At 38.8% G+C, this 18,523-nt stretch overlaps 1 protein-coding gene across 8 annotated transcripts in view; it reads left to right on the top strand.

Annotated features, from left to right (window-relative positions):
* RIMS2 (regulating synaptic membrane exocytosis 2) overlaps nucleotides 1-18,523 on the top strand; it is a 345,902-nt gene that overhangs the window by 104,990 nt on the left and 222,389 nt on the right. The window contains exon 6 of one of the 8 annotated variants that reach the window (XM_053395473.1): nucleotides 6,413-6,439. The exons of 5 other annotated variants lie outside the window; for them this stretch is intronic. In XM_053395473.1, coding sequence (XP_053251448.1) covers nucleotides 6,413-6,439 — 27 coding nt within the window. Of the gene's footprint in view, nucleotides 1-6,412; nucleotides 6,440-15,398; nucleotides 15,979-18,523 lie in introns of those variants that run through there. 2 more of the 8 variants (XM_053395470.1, XM_053395475.1) reach the window with 2 other exon arrangements.

Genomic DNA, 18,523 nt, shown 5'->3' with positions numbered 1-18,523 from the left:
AAAATACAGCTATCTGAATGAAGTTCATCTACAGACCACTGTTTGGGAACCCCTGCCCTACGTAAACTCCGTCATGTCTGATGAATTCATATGTGCAGATCAGATCACATATCTGTAGGAAACTACAGTTTTTATGTAGTGTGCTTATCTAGCAAAATAGATTTGTATGCATTTGCCATCCATGTTGGAGGGTGCACATAGCTTTCCATGTGAAAATTATTTTTATTCAAAAATTTCATAATGTTTGAAGCAGACAGTATAGCTCAAACTTTAAATTGTTAACCAATGGGAAGTGCTTTTAGATGACCTGAAATACATTCCTCCAGCTACAGCTAGTCAGTAATCGGGAAAATGTGTTTCATATACCCAAGGCTATGAAGAGCTATCTTATACTGAGCTAGACCAATGATCCATGCAACTCAGTATTGTCAACCCAGATTGGCAATATCTTTCAGATCCAGCTCTGCAGTGTTTCAAGCAGAGGGCTTGCTCTAACCTACTGCTTGGAGTCCCTTAATTAGATATGTTGAATAAAGCCTTATGCATAGAAGTATGTTCTATTTCATTTAGCTATATATGTAATATGTTTGAATATCTTTCAGTGTGAAAACTTGGTATAGAACTAGAAGATAAACAATTTCAGCTGAGAATTGTCTGTTTCTCATTTTTGAAAAAAAAAAGATTTACGTTTGAATCTGTTCCATGTATCATCTCCCTCCCTTGCCATATATAACGTTTATAAAATAACACACAGTTTCTCTCTTTGAATAAAGAAAAAAACGTAATATAATTTACCAGTTGGAAATGTCTCCTTCTTTGGGAAAAGCTACTAATCTGGGAAAGGATGGTTACAAAGATGGAGAAGGATGGAGTTCCATGACAAACATTCCTGTTTGTGCCGTGTAAGTACTTTTCCACTGCTAGCTGAACAAGGAATCTACTCCTTCAGATGGTATAGACAAAACTGTCAGAAGGTTTTTGCAAAGCTTCCAAACAATCAACAGGTAGTCATTAATTAGAGATTAGTTCTGTACACTTATAGACATCTGCTGACAACGTATCATTGGAGGTGAAATTTGTTTACAGGAAAAACATTTTTTTTTTCAAAAATAAAAGCAATACCCGAACTTAATCAAGTTCATGTTTGCATTTGCAATCTAGGAAGAGTGTTCACATTGTTAAATAAACTGAATACTGTAGACAAATTATTCTGAAATCTTAATTTCAAAATGTTACCCTAGTTGTCAGTGATGGTTGCTTGGTGTACATTAATATTATAAGTGACATTTGAGGCAAAATAGTGCCAAAAACAGTCCCCCATACTTCATACCTTATTTGAATTTGAAAATAATATAATGAGTAGAAGTAGAAGTAGAAGCATTTTGGTTTCTTTATGGATACAAATGATTACAGAAATAACATCATGCAAGAATGAATCAAAATAATGAGCTATGTGGTTTTTTTGGGTTTTTTTTAGTATTTACAGTTTAGGGACCCATAATGATTTTATAAGCAAACTGGTACCAGTAAACCCTCTGCTGTGAGTTGATAGATTCATTTTTGTCTGTCAAGTAGCTTGTACAGATGCTGTTGTCCATGGTAACTAATAGAAAATCAATGAGAAAAAGAGCAACTTGCAGCGCTAATATAACTATCTAGGTGATTTTATAAGTAACTTTATAAATCAATATTATGCTGAGTTATGTCTGTTGATCACCAAAGAATTCCTATTGATTCTAGTAAATTCCAGGGCAAAGAGTTCAAATTAAACACCTTAACTAACCCTTAACTTACCAGCAAACAAATTGAATGGCTTTTTTCAAACTTTTGTTGTTGTTGTTTAGTCGTTTAGTCGTGTCCGACTCTTCGTGACCCCATGGACCAGAGCACGCCAGGCACTCCTGTCTTCCACTGCCTCCCGCAGTTTGGTCAAACTCATGCTGGTAGCTTCGAGAACACTGTCCAGCCATCTCGTCCTCTGTCGTCCCCTTCTCCTTGTGCCCTCAGTCTTTCCCAACATCAGGGTCTTTTCCAGGGAGTCTTCTCTTCTCATGAGGTGGCCAGAGTTTTGGAGCCTCAGCTTCAGGATCTGTCCTTCCAGTGAGCACTCAGGGCTGATTTCCTTGAGAATGGATAGGTTTGATCTTCTTGCTCGAAAACCAAGGTTCCACTGTACTCTTCTTTCTAAGTGAGGTTAACTCTGAGAGTAGATAAATAGGTACCACTGCAGTGGGAAGGTAAACAGTGTTTCCGTGTGCTCTGGCTTCCATCACGGTATTCCGTTGCACCAGAAGTGGTTTAGTCATCCTGGCCACATGACCCGGAAAGCTGTCTGTGGACAAACGCTGGCTCCCTTGGCCTGAAGTGAGATGAGCATCGCAACTCCATAGTCACCTCTGACTGGACTTAACTGTCTAGGGGTCCTTTACCTTTTACCTTACTACATTATTTTCATTCTATTTCCAGCCTAACAATTGGTTTTGTATCCAAAAGAAAATCATTTTCAATAAAAAGTAAAGTGAATGACTTTGAAATATAGAACAACAGCTTTCAAATGGCAAATAACAATCACTATACTTTTTATGAAATGTATTTTTTTTAGCACAAAGACCAAGGAGTGACCAAAGGAGTTAAAACAAAAGAGAGATTATTCTACATGTAATCATAATGTATAACTATAGAAGCTATTTCCAGTTAAAATATTTAGACAAAACAGCAATAAAACAAAACAGCACCAAAATCAATACCAGCCAGGAAATTCCATATATTAAATTACAGTCTTTTGCTGAACATAAATACAATTGCTGAACAGAAATAGTAAAAAACAAAACAAAAACACTTCTGCAGAATAATCCTATGCATATTTATGTGGAAGTAAAGCCCACTGTGTGGAATGGAGCTTACTTCTAGCTAAGTGTACATAGGATTAAATAGGTTTTTGCCCTCAGTATATCAATATTTAACAGAGATTTTTCTTGTGTGAGACGGGTGGGAAATGAAGAAAAAGAAAAAGAAATGCAATGCAATGAGATAACCACCTTACTTCAGAGAGTCTTCAGTGAGTAATACATTCTTTTAACATAAGTTGCCAGTTTGTGTTCTGTATCTAAGGAACACATTCTGTTTTTGCCTACTGATTTCTGCACTGGGAAAGCTGGGTAGCTGGCCTGGTCTTCAGTGTTATCACCAGGATCCTTAGTCTGGGTCATCTTACAAGTCAGCTTGTTTCTGGCTGGCAGATCATGTAGTTTAATCTCAACAGTATTAAATTAGAGACTGCCACAAGCCTTCTCCAGCCTGGTATTCAGAAGCTTAAGGGAACAAGATCGGAAGAGCCTAATACTGTCCTTTGCACTCCATCACCCTGCCTGGTCTTCTGAATATACACACATATTCCAGCCAGTAGGCGATCCCTGATCAGCAGTGTCTCCCTTTTGGAATCACATTTTCAAGATCACAAGAGCATTGATCATCTTGTTGGTAGTAAGTTACATAAAATGGATTGGGGCAGAGATAACTGCAGCAAGGCACCATTACTTTTTCAGGGAAGCTGTTGCTGTCATGTATTCAACTACTGGACCATTTGCCACTTTTTCTGAGTCTGAGGCTCTTACCCATCTCTGTGGCTCCTCTTGAAAACATCTACTCTTCTCATTGTAACATGGTACAAATAAGTAATGCATTTTCTTGAATAGCCCTTCAAATATCACTGAATTGGCCTGACCCACTTTTACTTCCAGCTCAGTCTTCAAGGCAACCTGAGAGGAAATGATAGGTTTGTATATGGTTGATGGAGTGCTTCAGAGGCAGCTACTCTGTTCAGAGCTTCCAGAAATTATCTCCCCCGGGCAATCTGGCAAGCCCCCTCCCTTGCTGTCTTTAGATGTGTTGTGAAGACCTGTAAGTTTTTTATGAGTCAATCTTAAGGTCTTTATGCTAACTCTGAATTGAAACACTGATTTAAAGCTTATTCTATGATCTTCCATTCAATGCAACTTAAAACAGCTTTAAAAGGCAGCACAAAACAGTCCATCACCTGAAGTGGGTAGCAGTTGCTTCCTGTCATTCCCTTCCCCCCTCTTCCACACCTCACTGCATTTTCCTTTGTTCTTCTCCTCTTCCTGCCTGCCACCACCTTGCAGTTGTTGCTGCTCCTGCTCCTCCTGTCCATACTGCCACCTCCAGTTTGGGGCCATTCATACCTCTCAGTGCTGTGTTCTACAGGAATGAGGCTGTTCCTCAGAATGAGGCATTGTGGCTGAGGTAGGCATAGAGAGTGTCTGCTGCTCTGCCACTATAGCAGCAAAAATAATTCATACTTTAACCAAGTTAAACTAAGATGGCCACGTGTTTGCCACTTTAGTGGCAAAGTGGCAGCAGTGATGCAGGCACTCTCCATAGTCACCTTAATCACAATACCTCACTCTGAGGAAGGGCCCCTATTTCACAGTAAGGAGTGGTGGGCTCAGATAACCCTTTTGGAGTGCCGCCATCCAAATCCCCGCAACAGGTGACTGCACTTCACAGCAGGCAGATAGCCAGTCATTTGTGGATGTGATGGCAACTGCTTCTACAACAGGCAGACTGACTAGTGACTGAGCAGTCCATGGACTTCTGTGATCAGCCACCTGAGACATATGTCTCATCATGCTTAATTATAGGGCCTTCCCTGTTAAATTCATGCAGGAGAAAGCTACCAGTGGCTACTAATCATGGTGACTATATATTATCTCAAATAATGGAGGCAGTATGAGTGTGGAAAACTGCTATTTCACTCATGTCCTGCCTTTGGGCTTCTCATAGGTATCTGGTTGGTGACTGTGGATGGGCCTTTGGTCTGATCCAGAAGGGCTCTTCTTATTTTTAGTATTGCTTTTATAACTCATATTGTAGGCCACCTTGCAAAGACTTTATCTTAAGTGAAATATAAAAAAACCTTCATCTTATTTATGCCAATCATACTCTGTGTGCTTTCTATCTTCTGAACTGGAATTCCACCTTGTTCTGTGAGCCTCTCTGCACCCAAAAAAATACATCAGCCAAGTCCCTAAAAAAGGGAAAAAAGGAGGAAGCTGTTTGCTTTAAGCATACAGGCTACTAGATAGTTGCTGTACTAGACAGTTGCTGGATAATAGTTAAATTAATAGCAGTAGTGTTGCTTTTTAGTTAAATTGCTGCTAAAAGAAAAGTCAAAATATTTATTGAGTCCATTATGTAATTTTATATTGTGTGCTCTCTAATGGGAACATAGCTACTAGGCTGACCTGCATGATATTCTCAAAGTACTTTTTGGTGATATTAGTACATGCATAACAAATGAAGAAGAATGTTGCATGATGAGATATTTGAGTGTTTTAGGCATGAAGTTCTCATTTTTAAAGACTACCCTTAAATAAGTGGCTTCAGGGTTGGAAGTCATAGCTAGTCTTGGAGAATTACCTTTTATCAAAGTAAAAATAAATAAAAGTTTTTTATATGTTACACTTTGACTGAGATATGAATTAGTACCATTTCCAATCAGGAGCTCAGCAGAACAACTGAGTATTCTAATAGAGTTTTTCCACTTAAGGTTTAAGAAATATGTACAAAACTCTCCTAAAGCCAGCAAAGGGCCTTCCATTCTTTATTTAATTACACTGACTTGATTTAATTAAACAAAGAAATGCAAAATCTATGTTGTTCCTGTGCTCCAAGGAAGGAGGGAGTAGAGCACTTCTAGCAGAGCAGTTAAGAAGAGACTTCCTTTTGTGTTGCACTTTCCAGGCACAGGTCCACGCTTTAAAGCTCCGTATCTGAGTGTTTTTCTGTTTCTTTTGGTCCCTCTGCTTCCCCTGGGAAAACATGCATTTGACTGCTGAATCAGAGCAAACAGCCATCCACTGAAAACCCATTGCCATTTGCTCCGATTCAGCAGTAAAACATGGGTTTTCCGGGGGAAAGGGCTGGGACCAGTGGCGTAGCAAGGTCAGGGGGTACCTGGTGCAGAAAATTTCTTGTCAACCCCCCCCCCCACTGATTTTTGCATGCAAAAATGATTTGACTTTTTTGGGGGGAGCCAGAGTTGTTGAACTTTTTTTGGGGAGCAAAAGTTGTGACGCCTCTGGCTGGGACCAAAAAACCCACCACCACTTGGACATGGAGCTTTCATGCCTGAACCTGTGCCTAAGTGTGGCACAAAAGGAAGTCTGGATTTGCCCTTGCTGGCTGCCTGGACTTTCTCCTTCCTGTTGCTGCTAAGCTGCCCTAGCAGTTGAGAAAATGGAGCAGCAAAGAAAATTAGCTTCAAGAAATGGCAAAGATGATACAGCTCCTTTCTTTCCAGAAGTGGATGGACGGTGAAGGGTGAGGCAGCATTTGAAATTCTCTTCAGCCCTTTCTTTGTGTAGGGGGAGCTTGTAGCAATCACTTTCAGCATTCCATACAAAGTTCATTGCCTGGCGTGCGAGCAACGCAATGCCTAAAATAATTTTACAGATTAGTGAAGTTTGAGAAATTATGCATTGAAAAGTAGAGATAAGTTACATTAGTAAATTTAGAGCCATTCAGTGCTCATCATGTCAAGCTGTATAACATCCCATATTCCAATTTTTCCTCTTCTGCTTACAAGAACATTTACAGTGTTAGTTTTTTCTTGCCCCAACCTGTCTTGTGTGCTTTGTTTCATGCTTCACAGTCTTTTGAAAACAATACAATACAAAGTTAGTGGTGACTCTTGATGATTTCAGTAGGTTTGAAATGAATTTAACTGTGTGTGGCTTTGTGTCATTTTCCCTGCTGTGACCTTTGTCATGATCATCAACATTCTTTCATGCCTCGTAGGTAATTTTTCTTTCTGTCTTGCCAGACGCTATCCCAGCTGAAAAACATTTTGACAGGCTTGCTGTCTCTGGATGCTTACTCCCAGAAGTCTATTAATGTCTCTGCTTGCCATTTTTCTCTGCTTTGAAGAATTTAGGTGCCCCATCGTTTAATATTGTGATCTGCTGTACATTCCATCTTCCTGACTTGCAACATATCTGGAGACCAGACCCACCTTATCTCCTCACCCCATCCTAGCACTTTTAAGGGTAATCAGACATGGGGGTCTAGCTGGTGGGGCAATCTGGAAGGTTAGCAAAACTGAGATGGAGATTTTCTACAGTTGTTGGGAATGGGTGTAAAGTGTAGCTGCGGAGCATGGAAAGAAAGAGTGGTGGCAAGCAGAAGGAAAGACTCAAGGCTGCTGTGCCAAAGAGCTTCAGGGCCAAGGTGAGGGACAGGGCTGCTTATCTACAGAGCCTCCCTAAAGGGTTGTACCTTGAATAAACCAGTAAAAGAGCCAAGCTAAAGGTGAGTTAGGACCAAAGAGACATTTCACATTAGGAACTTAAAAATTGGGGGAGGGGGTGTACTAGGGTGACAGTACCATAGATGCTATTTTGTTGAAGCATATGACTTAGATGTAACAATACCATAGACTCACTGATAGGATGTCAACTTGGAAGAGAATAGAGGACAGACAAACAGGATGGAGCCCATGGTCCAGTCACCTTGCCAATATTTTTTTTATGAGAAATCAGAAAATTTTAAAAAGAAAACGATTTTTCTTTTTAAAGATCAGCTTAGTTTGATTTAATATTTGAGTGTGTTGCGTAGAATTAGGCCTGGGCTGTGCTTTTTCCTCAGTTATAACTTTGTGTGATTCTTTTCTGCAGGCAAAAGCCCAACATAAGGGCATGAATTCATGATGGTGGGGAAGCATTCCGAATTGTTTCTGGGAAGGGGTGCTTACTTTGTTTTTCATTTCATTTTCTAACAGTTTAAAAATCACTGCCTCTTTCTGCAGTGGTGTTTACTTTTGTTGCCTCCCCCTGCCAAATGTTTTAGCTGTAGGAAAAGTACCATATTCTCCCCCTCCCCATTGTGGCAACATTTGTTGCAGATGATCACAGCATTTTTGACACTATCTTCTCACTTTGAATTTTGTTCATTTAGTATAAGGATCTGAGAAAATAAAAACAAAAATAAAATTACAACTCCCATTTTAAGTTGTTACAATGCTCCTAAGTGAAATATAATTGATGTGTAGGTCATTTTAATGGTAACACCCACAACCTCTACTCACAGCTAAGTGAACTGTGGGGAGGGGCATGAGTTTACATGTCTGAAGCCAGCTCCGGACTTCACCAGAAGTGTGATGATCTACCAACTAACTTCCCCAAGTCACCAACAAGGGATAGCCTGGCAGCAGTGATTCATGCACTGGTAAACCTTGATGCTTTCTTACTGTAATGTGCTCTATGTGGGACTACGCTTGCATCTGGTGTGGAAGCTCCACTTGGTGCAAAATGTTGAGACCTAGACTATTGATGGGGGCAGACTAGCTCGTAAGTATGATTCGTAAAAGGTTGCACTGTCTCCACATGTGTTATTGGGCCAGGACCCAAGGTTCTTGTGTAGATTTACAAGGCCCTGAACAACATGGGCCCACGATCAGTGATATCCAGATCACTGTCAACTTTGGGGGAGTCTCTGTTGTTGGTTTGCCATTGCTCAGATGTATGGCTCATGACTTCTAGAAGTGGTGACAGATGACATGATAGAGATGAAGGTGAAGATTTAGCATGATTTTCTGCTGCTCCAGAGAGTAGGACCCAAACTAATTATAAGAAATGAGATTTTGACTAAACATCAGGAAGAACTTTTTGATGATAAGAGCTCATCAACAGTGGAAAATACTACCTCAGAAGGTGATGGACTCTTCTTCACTGGAAGGAGAGGGTTTGAAAGGCCATCTGTCAGGGATTCTTTAGCTGTGATTCCTGAATTGCAGAGGGTTGAACTAGATGACCGTTTGGGGCACTTCCAACTCTATGACTCTATGATTCTAAGCTTTGCATTCAGTGGAACTGTCTCCTGAGATTAGACAGGCACCTTCCTTACTGAACTTCAGGTGCATGACAAAGACTTCCTTGTTCCAGCAGACATTTTAAGCTAACATTCAGTTTTATGATAATTATTTATTGTCCTACTTCCTGGGGATAATTTTTATGTACACTGTTTAGAAATGCTAATAATTCAGCAGTTTATAAATTTAGTAATTAGATAAGATACTGTTTTAATATAAATGAAATGGTATTCCTTTCCAGACTGAAATCATTAGGTAAAATGTAACTCATGGTTAAGTTATCACATCTAAAAATTAACCCAGAAACTTTAGTTGTCAGGTCTTGGCATCATATTTCATGGAAGGGCAAAAGTGCAGGATGTAATAAAGCTCAGCTGGCTGTCTCACTTCAATAAGAAAAAAAATTGATCCAGAGTAGCCCTCTGAGATTTCTCTGAAATCTACATTAATTGATTTTTAGGGAAATCCATAACCAAGGCTAACCTTCTATACAATAGGCTAAAACCTGACTGTTGCTACTGAGAGCCCATAGTTATTAGCTAAGCTGCTTTGAGGTTGTGGAATGTCTGCAAATACTCTTAACTGCTTGGTGTGAATGTGAAAATAATAAGTTAATTTGGCCATAGGGAAACTTCCAGTGTGGCAAAGGAGAAAAGAAGTCATTTGGGTGACATTCCTCAAAAGCAAATCAGCTTGTTTACAGTATGTGAACAGAGTAGATGGCAGATATTCTTCTTAGTAAGCACAAACCTATTCTCATAAGGAAGATAGCTTGCCCAAAGATGACACACAGGAAGGTGAAGATCTCCCTCATCAGAATCTTATTGCTTCATCCATAGTTCTTAAGGCCTCTCAACTAGTTAGATGGTCTTAAGGAGGAAAAATAGGGCCATATCAGGCCACAGTTCACAGTTAATAAGCTGTCTTTGGCAGCTTGCCTACATGACAGATGCCTCTCTGTCAGGGCCATGGTGCCAACATTGCTAAAAGATTCCAATTATGACTCAGATCATGAGAGGTGAGTGACCTATCAAAGATCTCACTAGTATAGATGTTGTATACAAAGGTTTTGTTTCTTGATTACCACATGAACAAATTGTTGCAGAGCTTATGTCCCTTCCCCACTTTTTCTCTAGTGGTTTTCATATCCTGGTTTCAAATTCTGAAAAACAGTTTCTTGGTTGTGATGTTATGAAAAACACTGTTTCTTGTGACAGTCTGTTGAGAGACTATTGGACACTGGGACCATGGAAGAGTGTCACCCCCCCCCCAAATATATATTGGAAAGGAGCCGTACTCAAACACTTGCAAGCATGCAAATTATAAGGATGATTTGAAACCTTAGAAGGAAAATTGCCTTAGCTTTTGATCCAATTAGTTCACTATTCTCTACAGTAATGTTCACCAGTGTTAGATCCCCAGATGTTGGACTGCAACTCCCATCATCCCCAGCCACCTTAGCGGTTGCCAGGGTCAATGGAAGTCATAGTTCAACAATATCTGGGGATCCAACATTGAAAAACATTAGTCTACACTAACTCCCAGCGGCTTTCCAGGGCTTCAGGTAGAGCTGTTAGCCAGTCCTTCTGTAGATACCAGAGACTGGATCTGAGGACACTGTGTATGCAAAATGTGTGCTTTACTGCTAAGCTATAGCCATTTTCCCCAAACACAATAATTCAGGGCTGAGCTTTGTCTCTGAGGTCGTGCCCATTGCATCAGCAGTCATTTGTATAGCACCTTAGAGGCATGTACTTGCACATTCTAGCATGTCCATCCTGTTGCATAGGTACTTTTGATGGTATTGTCAGCATATGGAACTGCTGTTTGATCTTTCTATGTTGCCCAGAACTTCCATAAAGATTTTTAGTGTCACCAGTTCCTTAGGTGCAAAGGTTTGTGGGAAATAGAGTGCCGCTTCATCAGACCTTTCCAGTGAGAAAGCAGTGTAAGCCAAAGCTGTCTCTGTAGTTGGAGGTGCTGAAGGAGCAAGACTTACTAGTAAACTGGAAAAGAAGACTCTAGAGTTAGCCCCGACCACTCAGTATTTGTCAATAGTAGCCCAATTACACAAAATCTAATATGTAGGAAGCAAAAGTGTGTTAACTGTTGGCAAGCATTCCACCCTTCTCTGCCCCAGAGCCTTCTGCTTTGATTTCTTCCACTGAAGCCGTGCATTAGGTAGACTTCCTTCTGTGCTATGCCTTTCCATTTTGGAACAGATGTTTTAACAGTGGTGGTTAATAGAGAGGTTACCAGATCCACAAATCAGAACGAAAGTAATTCAGTTCTGGATATGGGCAGAGAAAAATTAATGTTCTTCCTGGTTATCCACATCATGTCACCAGGCTGATAACTGTAATGAGCCAGATCTAGCAGAAAGACTAAAAAACAACAAAATAAAACAACACACACACACCTCTTGAAATAATTTTTTTTAAAAAAATTGTCCAGTAGCACCTTAGAGACCAACTAAGTTTGTTCTGGGTATAAGCTTTCGTGTGCATGCACACTTCTTCAGATACCTGCTACTGGACAATTTTTTAATTTTTTATTTATTTCAACTGCATCAGACCAACACAGCCACCTACCTGAATCTAGAAACAACTCTTGAGTGATTGATGAGGATTTCAGCCATCTGATGGAGGAACTTTGATCAGATGCAAAGTAATCTGCTGTATACCAGGTCTGAATATTTGTCCACCTATCCCAATATCATCTAATCTCAATTGATTAGTTGTTCTTCATTGTCTCCACCAGGAGTCTTTCACATCACCTGCTACCTGATTTTTAAAAAAATATCAGGTATTGAACGTAGAACTTTTGGCATGCAAATCATGGGCTCTGCCACTAAACTGAATGAATTGTTCTCAAAACTAATGAATATATGTACTAGACCAGTATATACTGATGCCCAGAAGTGGCCAAATTAACTTTCACCCATTTTCACTACTTGGATGACTTCTCAATAATTTTGTATATCAATTACAATACATATATTTTAGATCCAAATTTTGTAACGAATCACTAGGCAAACCTCCTACTGGTTTCTTATTTAAAGTTTTCTTACATCAACTTTGTTCCTTAGAAAAACTTCCCTGTAAATAGGACTGTGTGCCCTGAAATTCAACTAAATACATGTGTGTAATCTAAAATCTCAAGCAATAGGGTTGGGATAATTTCAAACAAAACAGTTAAGCTTTAAAATCATAAAGTGGCTTTTGAAAGTAGAATAGTTAGGTTGAACACTAATCTTACCAAATCAATTTCTAATTAACTTTGGGTAAACACAACCATCTTTCTATTGTGTTTTTGTAGGCTAGTGACAATTGTAACCTCAGAAAATGTAAAAGGAAGAATGCATTTTTAGGTAGCTTTTAAGAATTGTCTTTACTTTCTGGTAACAACTGATTGATATGACTGGCCAAATTTTATAGACCTGTACAAAAATGCTAATATGAGTCTTCTTGCTGTTGCTCCTTTGTCCAAAAAGCATTTCACTTATGTTATTTTCCCACCCCACCCCAATAACTCCAGTGTGGTGTAGTGGTTAAGAGCAGTAGACTCATAATCTGGCGAACCAGGTTCGCGTCTCCGCTCCTCCACATGCAGCTGCTGGGTGACCTTGGGCTAGTCACACTTCTCTGAAGTCTCTCAGCCCCACTCACCTCACAGAGTGTTTGTTGTGGGGGAGGAAGGGAAAGGAGAATGTTAGCCGCTTTGAGACTCCTTAAAGGGAGTGAAAGGCGGGATATCAAATCCAAACTCTTCTTCTTCTTCTTCTTCTTCTTCTTGCCTCAACAGTACCAGAGCTCCATTTTTCTCTCTTCTAGCCAGAATATTCTTGCTTCTCTTCCCCAGAGTCCAGCTACTTTGCATCCTCCATATATTACTTTCATTTCCTCTTTGGTTTTACCTTCTTCACCAATATTTGAATGGGAGAGTAAGGAGGGCAAAAAGAGGACACTACTGTACGTTAGATTCACTTTCTGAAATTGCCCTGGAATTGCATTGAATGATTGGTGAGTCGCACTATGTCTCTTGAGCCACACTTAAACCATCCCTGCGGTATGCAGATATTTGTTAATTGATCATAATTAAATCTGTTGTCTATTTGATATTTAACAAATAGCAATACAATAATATTTCCGTGAGCCCCCAGTGTGAAACTTTGGATTGGAGCCAGACTAGTTGCACTGGGTTCCCATTGAAATCTATATGAAAAGTTAGTCATGACTAAAGTCCTATTGATTTAATGGGAACTTAAAACAATTAAAAATTGGACCTCAATCTATATTTATTTAAATTTCATAAAATCTGTTCACTGTGGGATTGTAAAAACAACCCTCAGAACAGTTTGCAAAAAAGAGGTAAAGCAATAAAATTATTGATAAAAAGAATTAACAATGATAATTTAAAACATTAAAAAGTTAAAATAGACAATAAACTTACACTGCCCATTGATCTCTACTAGCGACTTCATGTAGACATTCGATCACTATGACTTCTCTGTGCTCATAATATGCAGACAAAAATGTAAAAATGGAAATGATCTTCAGTTATTTATTTATTTATTTAACCTGTTTGTCGCTTGACACCCAAGGGTCCCCAAGCAATTTATATTGAAAATCGTATATATTATACATTATACCATAGACAGAGGGGATCCTATAATATATTAATATCCTATACAACCTATTGGGGGGGGGACTTTAGCAATACTCAAAAATAAACAAAGCGAAACAAACAAACCCTACACACTAGCAGATAAACATCAAAACTCAGCACCAACACCCCACTCCCTAGCCCTAGTTCATATCAAACTTGTGATTTCTTTTTCTTAACCACCCCACCCCACCCCAAAGTCAGGTGTCAAGACCAACTGCTTTAAATCAGGGGTCCTGGGTCCTCCAGAGATTGTCTGACATTTCCTCCTTTCAGGGAGAGCAGCAGCAAAACAGAGCAGAAAGATGGTCAAAGTCTAACATCCTCTGCAGTTGTCCCAGCTGCTACTCCTCTCCTGCTGCAGATGGGTATCTGATCAACTTACTATTGGAGAATTTTAAGAAAATATGTGGTTACTTTTTAATAAGGAATGTTTGAACGCTATCAAAATGGAACTACCTGCCATGTGCACGGAATGCTAATAACATTGGCAATGGTATTGAACATTTAAATTGCCTCGCTTCAGTATCATTATGAGAAAATGCAAGCTTCCCTAAAACACGATGTTGATCCTCTACAAGGGCCAAATAAAACTATACTTCAGACCTCTCACTTTTTATTTGACAAACCTTCATCTGGTAAATATGAGCATGACTCACTAAAACATGCTGCTAGAAAATCAAATCAATAACTTAGTTCTTTCAGTTAACTGATTAATGTGACATTATATATTATTTAACATGTTTTAGTGTAAATACCTTAGTTTTCATGGTCTGGGTATTCCTGTTTCTTCTGTGTTTCCCTCATCTTTTCATATTCACTCTGAAACACTGAGCATTGTGGCTGTCATTCATTTGGCTCTGCAGGGGTTCCCTTTTGAGCCTATCAGTGCACTTCCTTAATTAGCTGTAAACCTGCTTATTCCTTTTTCCTTAGGGGCTAAAATTGCTTTCTGTGCACAGGCTTTCATAATAGCCCTCACTGTATTTTATTTTATATAGGGAGTTTCCAAGTGGCTGATAGAATATCTGATTTTCAGCATGCAGTATTTAATATTATAAGGCAAATCTTATTAATTGGCATACTCCCCTATGATAGTGATAGCATATATAAGCTTCAGTTTGGTCCAGAAGAAGAGTGAATAGCAGTGGGATGATAATTTGTATTCATGAATGGTTGTATTTTAGATTTTCTCTGCTGTGCACACTACAAAACCTTTAACTGTGTTCCATTAGATGAATAGTCTTGCAGGCAAGTCACTGCCTTGCTGCACTGTACATGTATTGGAGTGATAGGTCTACAATCCTATAGTTTGCTAAGCTGATAGACTGGTACAGAGCACTTGATTGGTTTGATTGCTGTTAACATTAGTGAACAGAATGCAGCAAGCATCCAAAATGTGCTGCAGGTTTCTGCCTTTGGAGCTTTCAGAGCCCACAGTATATTTAAGTGGCAAATTATTTGGGGAGAATTTGAAAATCTGTGTGATAAATCGTTGCTTCAATGCTTGGAGCACAGTATGTGCAGTAAGTAATAGAACAATAATGAAGAGTAGGCTGTGTGCTGTACTTTTAGCTGTCTACGGAGAATAAATTAAACTGGCAAAGGACAGAATTGCCTTTTATCTTATGCAAGATATGATGCAGCTTTTCAAAAAGTGAAGACAAAGAACCTATTGTTACATTCTCATTGCTACATGTTATCATTTGAAGAATATGGTTGCTATTTTTAGAGGGGTCTTTCTGCCTTGTTCTGCTGGGAGGGGGAGACCTACGTACGCTGTCATTGGTGTTAGTCATTTTTACAGGAGAGGAAAGGAGGAGGAGAAGCTGCAGAAATCCCCCCCTTTCCTCCTCCTCCTCTCAGGCAGTAGTAACTGTGTGAAGATGCCTTGTCCTCGTTTTTATTACTTCTGAGATTTTATTGCTGGCAGCCAGATGTGCAGAAACTCCTGACGACAGCATCTATTCACTGCGTGTTTTTAAGAGGCTTAGAGAAATATGAGTAGAGTACATGAAAGCAGCTCAGCTTCACACTTCAGTTGGGAATGCCCAGAAAGCTCACTGCTGTTTGGAATTCTTGCTACCGTGAAGAGAAAGCAGTACGGGTGCTAAATCTTCCACGACTGAATTAAAAGAATAATGACTGTACAATTAACTATCAACCCTTGCTCATTTAGTCACAGTTTTTATCGAAATCAGGAGAAATATGGAACTTGATTGGCATGTCTGCATTTGATGGTGACTGCAAAACAGATGAGTTTTTGCACAAGTGGTAAGGAGGAATAGAAGGGAAGAGAGAAAAATGCAATTTGAGACATTGCGCCAGGTCTGCAATTCTGTATTATCGCATTTTCATGGAGTTTTCTCATCTCCTCCAAATATTTTACAAAATGATATTTTTGCACAAACGTTGGATAATGCTAGGTAAGTAAGACTGTAGCATTTCCCCCTTCAGCACTGGAACGTTCATGACAGCAGTATGTGCATGTGCTTGCTTTTCAGTTAGTAATTGCACATAATCAGACCTTGAAATATTAAGATGTGTATAGCAGAAATTAGTGTTTCATTAGTTATCTGTTGCTTTGCATAATATATTTAAATTAAACTTGTTATGCAGGAATTAAATGACTGCATTACTGCAATAAAAATGTGCAAGCTGCAATGTGGGTATATTCTGAAGCACTTTAACTAGCATGATCAGATAGGTAGCAGTAAGTATAGATCCCATACACTTATGAAATATTCATGGAATATTTGTGAGGCAAAATCATTGCTGTTTGAAAATGGCAATGCACAAGGTTGTGACCACTTGACCGTAAATAATTTGCTATAGGGTGTAAATTAGCAGTCCTGCATACATTTTGCAAAAATATGCAGAAGGAATATCCTTGGGAGGGAAAGAGGTTGTTTCTGAGCTTAGCACATTTCCATAACTATCTTAAGTATATCCATTATGAATGATTAGATTATGTTTTGCAGCAGGTCAACCAGTCTTGAACACTATTTCATTATGGGTTCTCATTGTTATTTTAGTGAAGTGATTGGAAGAAAGGTTTGTTGATTAAAGTGAGTGGTGGTTGTTTCGGGTTCTTACATGTATTTAATGCTATCCTGCATTTTCTAGTAATTGGTATGTTTTGTGACATTTAATCAGTAGGCATTCCCTGCATAAATGGCATTTAGAACTTTAAAAAATATTTAGGTATTTAATGAGGCAAGTAAAAAATATTTAGCTGAAAGGATTTGTGAAGGTGAACAAGGGAGAAAGCAAGCAATAGTTTTAGGTTAGCAATGCATTGTCATAAGTGTTCTAGAATAGGGAGCAAGTAATACTCTGAACAGCAAATGAATCTTCATCTTTTTTATTTGAAAGAATTTTGGGAAATGTTCCACTTCCCCCCTAAACAGCACAAACTGCTGTTAATTACAAGGCTGTTATGGTATTATTGATTATTGTCCTTAGCACTTTCCTCTTCTGTGTACCCACCATCATTTTGGTTCTTTTTCAAAACAAGTTTTGCATCACTTTTTATTGCCAATAATTAAACTGACAAGCTTTCACAATGATGCAGCCAGGTTTTAGTAAATGGTGTTGCAAGATAGTTCAGTTTAGAAGATCACAAGTTGTAGAGTTTTTTCCCCTGGGCTTTTTTTTTTGTCATTTCTTCAAAACTTGACAAATTGAAATAAAAATGGTTGAACTACAGATTATTAGTCTAAAACACTGCATTCCCCTAAAGTGCATATCACAAGGCCTGCAGGCTAGCTGACTGTTCTCAGGCACCCACGAACCTATTCTGTTCTGCTCATGTGTGCTGTTGCAGTTCCCACTCAGCAGGCTGCATGCTTGCTTTTGGAAAAAGACAAATTCCTTTTCTCTCTATGCTTTTTGTGTCTGTAAATCTTTGTACTGTGTTTAAAATAGCTTTAGATGTAGCAGTAGGCACATTCCATGAGAATGATTAATAAGAGAAGAACTGTGGCCTTAAACTTAGTTTTATATTTTAGTCTGAGGCTTATTTTACTTCTTCAAACAATCCTGAGCTAGTTGTCCATGTCAGTTTGTGCTTTAGGGAAGAAGCTCTTTTTATGCCCCCCCCCCAAACAATGGTATATATGTAGTATTAGGAACAAGCTGAGCCAGGCCTGCCTGCTATGGTGATTGCATTTTTATAGTGTTACTACAGTAGTTGAAAACTTTTAAAGACTTACATATGGAAGTAACTCCTTTCCTGTCACTTAAGGAACCATAAATTATTTCAGTTGTCTTATTATCAATAATAAACTGAAGAACATATTGATTTGTTGGTAAATTGTTTTGAATTAAAGTAACAATTATGAACAACTGACATGTATCTCATTTGTTACCCTTTTCTGCTTACTATTGCAATACATTCATCTTTTATTTCTGATTGTGCAGCCCTTCTCCTTTAAATATATTTAGACTGCAATCCCATGCACATGATCCTAGTAGTAAGCCCGACTGGACACTGTGGGACTTACCTTTAAGTAAATATGCTTAGGATTGTGCTGTTAGTTGTTACTTTGTTCATAACTAATTAATGAGTAGCTTGCATTTTTTTAAAAAAAGAACATTTAACAGGGGGACATGCAAATGCTTTTAACAAATCATTTATATTCAAACTGTAGAAGAAAGTAGGTTTTAATTTTTTTAGTGGTTAATTAGGAAGGGTTCCTTGGCAGTTTTGATTTGATTTGTAGCTAGTATTTTATACTAGAGAGAGAGAGAGAGTGAGAGAGCTGCTGACCGGTAGGCACTGAATAAAAAAATGTTAATACAAAATTTGTGCAGCCAGCATGTTCTTGCTTTGTACTGGTAATGTAGCATTAAATTTTATTTTCCTGGAGTGTGCCAGACACACACGCTTGTCTTTTGTGGAATCCTGAATATGTGTTGCCTTCTCACACGTACTGCATGCTAGCAGTAGTATTTATTAAAGTGCCTCCT

This window comes from Podarcis raffonei, chromosome 7 (genome assembly GCF_027172205.1).
Source record: "Podarcis raffonei isolate rPodRaf1 chromosome 7, rPodRaf1.pri, whole genome shotgun sequence".
Taxonomy (NCBI): domain Eukaryota; kingdom Metazoa; phylum Chordata; class Lepidosauria; order Squamata; family Lacertidae; genus Podarcis; species Podarcis raffonei.
The sequence above is the reverse complement of the archived record's forward strand: the minus strand, read 5'-3'. Positions and strand labels throughout refer to the sequence as shown.